We start from the raw sequence: 6,173 nt of genomic DNA on the forward strand, positions 1-6,173 counted from the left end.
TCACACACACACACATACACACACACACGCACTCTCTCTCTCTCTCACAAACATTTATACACACACACACACATAAGGCACATCTGGACATTGTTTTAATTATAACATGACATTTACACCAAAGTAATGAAATAAAATGAAATGAAAAAAATGTTGTTAAAAGTATTTCATTTTAGATGTAAGTATTCTTTTTTTTTTTTTATTGATTAATACAAAATGGTATACACTTTTAATAATGGAGATTCATTGGTTACCAGCCATAACATGAATAAAAAAAATCAGCTTATCGGTATCGAACATAAATTTTAATATAAGTGCACCCCGAGTAATTATAATCACCTGATAATTTTAATGAATATTCAACTAATTATTATTATTTTTTAAATGAAAGATTATTTTGATATTTTGAAAGGCACTTAACTCAAAAATAAAAAAAATCCATCAACGTTGTTTAAATATAAACATGACGTATTACACACTAAAAGAATGAAATCGATAATTCTTTTTGATTATTTTATCAGTTCCAAGTATGACAGCTAATTATCAAAAAAGAAGGATGGTGATAGTAATTACTTTTGTAAAATGCTTGAATGCATCCTGTAATGTGTGGACAGGGGATACATTTTACAGCTGTCTTTTTATTATGAAACAGCTGCTGTTGGAAATTCCACCCAAGTCAAAGTCTGCTTGGAGTTTTTTGTAGAATAGATTGGAATTTCTATAAAAAAGATTACTTTTAGGCACGTATCGGGTATTAAATTTATAGTTGCATATTTTACAAAACTGTTTTGTTTACAGGGCAATGGAGATTTCCCCTCTTCCTTACTGAAAGCGGGCCACTCCTCCCAGATCCACACCGCTATCATGGATTTCTCCACTCTGGAGCTGAAGCTGCTGGGATACCTGCAGCAGGACTGGGAGGCCAAGTACAGTCTCTGCAGCGACTGTGACGAGATCAGCTTCATCAGGTTTCTCTCGCTGGGAGAGGACGAGGAGACGGAGACGAGGCCGGAGCTAAACATCGCTGTCCATGTTAAGAAGGAGGAGGGTCAGCTGGTGGTGGCCATCCACTCCCCGTACTGGATGGTGAATAAGACAGGCAGACTGCTGCAGTACAAGGCAGATGATATTCATCGCAAACACCCGAAGGATTACGACATGCCCCTCCTCTTCTCTTTCAAGCCACGCAACTTTCTGCAGAACAACAAGGTTTGGAATAATGTCATCAAGCATGTAGGAAACATTCAGCTGTTTTATTGATCAAGTGTCTGACTTCTCCTTATGTCACTATGTTGTTCACAGATTCGCTTGATGATTTCAGAAAGTGAATTATCAGATGATTTCTCCATCGACACTGTTGGGAGTTACGGTGACGTCAAATGCAAAGGGGAACAGAAGGATTACATGGTGACAGTTCTTTCATTACATTTGAATACATCAAAATTGACTTTATTTTCTTTCTTAATACTTGTTTCTTATCCTATTCCTGGAGCATGTTTTCCCCAAAGACAGTATATAGAGGAAATGGACCACTTTTTAAAAAATGAATGGGAGAAATGTACAACATTCAGTATGAGATCTATAGGAATGGAATACGTGTCTTTTGGTTAAAAGAGGCAATCTTTTTTTTTAATTTTGATTTTTTAAAATTTATTCTCTAAAATGTGCTTGTATTAACCTGAAAAAAATTGTTACAATTTGTTTAAGGAGAAAAAAATATAGAATCAGAAACAAACTGAATTTTTATCAAATGTTTTGGATATTGATGCTGTGTTGTTATTGTTAAATAGACCAAAACTACTAAAAATATATATTTTTAACTGAAATAAAGCTGAAATAAAATAAAATGTAAATAGATGGGAAAAACGTTAAAATGTTTAAGTTGAACTAATAAAATTACTATAAATATATCTGAAATAATAAAAAATTATACCTAAATAGAAATATTAAAAAAAGACAAAAACTAATAAAAATTGCAAAAGCACATAACAGAATTACTAACCATTTAACTTTTTTCTTTCTTTCTTTCTTTTTTTCTTTTCCCGCATTGAATATACTCGGGTCACTCAGAAATATGTCATTACAAAATTAAAATGGGGTTCAAATGCCACGTTGACTTTCATTTAACTTTTGGATAAAAGATGCAATCATTTTCTTTCTTTTTAATTTTTACATTTTGATTTTGTTTATTTACTCCAAAATGTGCTTTTATTAACCTGAAAGAATTGTTGCAATTTTTTAAAGGAGAAGAAAAATACAGAATCAGAAACAAACTGAATCTTGATCAAATGTTTTGGATATTGATGCAGTGTTGTTATTGTTAAATAGACCAAAACTACTAAAAATCATTTTCGTTAATTGAAATAAAGCTGAAATAAAATAAAATGTAAATATTTGTTGGGAAAAAAACTTTAAAATGTTTAAGTTGAACTAGTAAAATTACTATAACAAATTATACCTAAATAGAAATATAAAAAAAATGCAAAAACGAATAAAACATAACAGAATTACTAACTATTTAACTTTTTTCTTTAATTTTTTTTTTCCCCCCGCATTGAATATACTCGGGTCACTCAAAAATATGTCATTACAAAATTAAAATGGGGTTTAAATGCCACGTTGACTTTAATTGAATATTTGTGTTGTAATGTTTGGTTTGATGTTAGGTGGGAGTGAAGATAGATGCAACCAGCTTCAGTTTGACACGGTTGGTGACGTTCCTGCCCTTCTACATGCTGGTGAACAGAACCAAGCACATAATCCGAGTCTGTGAGGAAGGGCTGGATCAATGGACAGAGGCCCGACCCGGACAGGTCAGGAAATATAACCCACTGTACCAGATGAAATGTTAATATGATTCTCTGAATTTTGAGATTTACCATCTGCTTCTTAGGTTGCGGTTCCGTTCTGGCCAGAAAGAGATTCAAAGAAACTCCGAGTCATAGTGGAGGGCTGCCAATCATCGCCACGGCCGTTTGACTTCCACCAGCCAGAGAACTGCCTCCTGCTGCACCTGGACAAAACCGTGAGTGACCAACTGAGAGAGAGATACACAAGCACACTCTCCCTCGATTTATCCCTTTCTTGTTTCCTCTTGTGTGTAGTTGGGTGGTATTATTGTGGATGTGAATCTGACAGAACATTCTGCCGTCATCCGGTTCTCTGATTACCATGACGGTGCCGCTCCATTCCTCCTCATCAACCACACTAAAGACGAGACGCTACAGTTTCACCAGAGGTGAGAATGACAAACGCATGACGTGATTGTGCAAGATCAAAGTTCAGAGTACACCAGAGTTTAAAGGGCACGATGAGAGACAGCAGTAAGGAGTCTCCGGTGGTCCAGGGCCAGTTGACGGGACTGTCTTTGACCCTGTTAATCATGAGCTATACGTGTTTATATGCCTGCCAAACATTTGGTTTCGATTGATGAATTGAATATTATAACTGTGTATTGTCTGAATTAAATGTGTCGAGGTATCGTTATCTAGCTGTGTAATATGGGGATGGATTTGGTGGAATGGTCTTTAAAATGACAATAATATCGCTTATCGCAATTATTTCTGGGGCAATATATCGCACAACAAAAAGGTGTTATCGTGACAGGCCTATTTGCGATGAATCCGTCTTAATCATATTTATATAATTTCTGGCTGTAATTTCAAATTAACCTTGTAAATGATTTCTATTAATTGTTTTCTGGTAGGTAAAAATTTGGTGCTAAAAATAACATACCATTTCTTTTTTTTTGTGGTAGGGCCAGTGAACATTTTGGTAAAAAATTAATTTACAAATCATATCAAACAAAATGTCGTTATCAAAATTGAGCCCTAAAGAGGAAATCAAAATGTATAATATAATATAATATAATATAATAATTAAATTTGGAAATTGACAAATAAGTAAACATTTAAGTAATTTTTAAATGCCTTTTTGGTTTTCTTTGTTCATCTGACAATCAAGTTAAAAATGGCATTGCAGGTCATAGATGAAAGTGGCCGGGAAACCAGAATTAAAAAAAATATATATTTTTTTTTTCTTGCCTACTTTTTTGAATGTATTGTTAATGCAGTGAAAAATGAAAGAATCTTTGCTCTTTTAGCTTTTTTTTTTTTTACACTACAGTCTGTATTACATTTTTTTTAATGCTTTAATTGAGTTTTGTTGTGTGCTTTTTTTTTTTTTGTACGCTTTTTGTTATTTATGTTGCTAGAATGTTTTATGTTTTATTTTGTTGCATTTTTGTTGTTTTCTTCTTTCCTTTGTAGCACCAGTATACGGAAATCTTCTACTTGGTTTCGGGATGAGAGAGTGGATGTCTCTTTATCATTGTGTGAAGAGACTGAATCCTTCTGGTACACTCTTTCACAGCACTCTGACAGACAACGTGATGTTGGTTGAGATGCATGAAACAGTATTTCTTTCTTTTCCTTGCAAGCTAACATGGGATTTAACAGTCTGATGAAGCGAGCCGCTCGACCCCTTCCAAAATACTTTTGGGGAAATCATGAGTACAGAACTCATTTTCCTTCCACAGCGTATAAGGTTGCAGTCTGAAGTGAATCACTCTCTTCCTGATGATGATTTTACAACCCGCCAGGTGTTTTGCGTCTAGTGGACAAGAAAACCGAAATTAACTTACTTGCTTCCTGGTTCTGTGCTTACAGCTGCTTTCATTTCCGCTTCCTAACAAATGAACTGTATTCTCTTGTGTGTCAGTGGAGCTCCGGCTTCTGATAAGATACGGAGCATGAATTATTTTCTTTTTTCTCTCATTGGATACTTGGTTATTGTGATTTTGGCTGCTGTTAAAGGGAAATTAACTGCCTGTGCTCTATATCAAGTGTAAATTATTCTCGGATATTGTTTTGTTAATACTATGGGCCTGTTATTTCTGTGGTTTCTATATGATGTGTTTTACGCCTGTGAGCGCCTGCCTGCTGCGGCTGCATTGACGTCATGATTTCAACTTTCTCTCAGAAAAGTGTCTCACTTTTATATAGTCTGAACAAACATAAAATAATCAGGTCAACTAATGGTTTGATTCTGGCAGCTCTCAGGCAGAAATGGATGAGCTGGCTCCAGGTCAGGCGATGTACTACACCTGGGCCGAACCGACCGGCTCAAGAATACTGAGCTGGAAGTGTGGCAAGTACAAAGGAGAGCTCAAGAGCGAAGAGGTGAGAAATACAAACCAGGTTTGATAATTGATTGCAATATTTAATTGTGATCAAATTCATTTATTTAATTACTGAACCAAACTTTATGGACTTAACCTCACTCTTCATTGAAGATGTGAAACTGAATTCCTGTCTGGGTCCCTGTTTTCATTTGTTCTATAGGACCAGTTGTTGGATGTGAGCAAGGAGGGAAAATTCTTTGTCGTCTCATTTTATGAAGGCCTCCAACGTGTGGCGCTTTTCACCACCGAGCCGTGTGTCTTCAAGAAGATTTGCGATAATGAGAAAATAGAGCTGGCTGAACAGGAGACCTGCATCTCGTTACAGAACATGGGTGTCTCACTGGTCAACAACACCACCAGCCAGGAAGTGGCCTTCATTGGCATCACCAGGTACTGCTGGGTGTCACGTTGGCATACGTCTGACACAAAAAAAGTGTTGATGTTTAGCTGTAAGGGGGCATCGGATGCAAAATTCACTTTTACGTGGTGTTTGCATATGAATGTGTCTCAGCAGTGTGTGAACACAACCCCCCTACAATGATAAAAATCCATTCACTCCTTTTTTTTTTTATCCCCAAAAAACCTAAAGTCTCAATCATCAAGTTTCAGCAGCGTGGCAATCATCAGCGGCCGTGGGTGGGGCCATACTGCTCAGGCCCCGCCCACGGCCGCTGATTGACTGCTCCATATTAGCATATCTCTGCCCTCAGCCTGTTGTACGCTGTCTGCCATTTTTTCTGTTCTGGAGCCACTGTAGTTAAAACATCTTGTAAGCAATGCAGGTGTTTTGTAATTGGATGTAAAAGTGAACATAAGCAGGCCCGTAACCAGCTATGAGGCCCCCCCGAGGTCCTCATAAAATATTTTTTCATGTTCAAAAATAAAATTTGTTCTCTGAATGACTAATTTGCTGTGTAAAACTCCTCATATGAATGTCTGCATGTATAATTCAGTTTAGACAGTTTGCAAGAATGTTTAGCGTCCGTGGTAT

General features: G+C 36.3%; 1 protein-coding gene across 1 annotated transcript in view; it reads left to right on the forward strand.

The window, feature by feature from the left end:
- vps13a (vacuolar protein sorting 13 homolog A) overlaps nt 1-6,173 on the forward strand; it is a 47,078-nt gene that overhangs the window by 24,483 nt on the left and 16,422 nt on the right. Inside the window, exons 44-50 of the mRNA XM_016528927.1 lie at nt 799-1,209; nt 1,303-1,407; nt 2,667-2,813; nt 2,894-3,025; nt 3,105-3,238; nt 5,054-5,180; nt 5,343-5,572. Coding sequence (XP_016384413.1) covers nt 799-1,209; nt 1,303-1,407; nt 2,667-2,813; nt 2,894-3,025; nt 3,105-3,238; nt 5,054-5,180; nt 5,343-5,572 — 1,286 coding nt within the window. The remainder of the gene's footprint in view (nt 1-798; nt 1,210-1,302; nt 1,408-2,666; nt 2,814-2,893; nt 3,026-3,104; nt 3,239-5,053; nt 5,181-5,342; nt 5,573-6,173) is intronic.

Source organism: Sinocyclocheilus rhinocerous, unplaced genomic scaffold (genome assembly GCF_001515625.1).
Source record: "Sinocyclocheilus rhinocerous isolate Xijiao unplaced genomic scaffold, SAMN03320098_v1.1 scaffold451, whole genome shotgun sequence".
NCBI lineage: Eukaryota > Metazoa > Chordata > Actinopteri > Cypriniformes > Cyprinidae > Sinocyclocheilus > Sinocyclocheilus rhinocerous.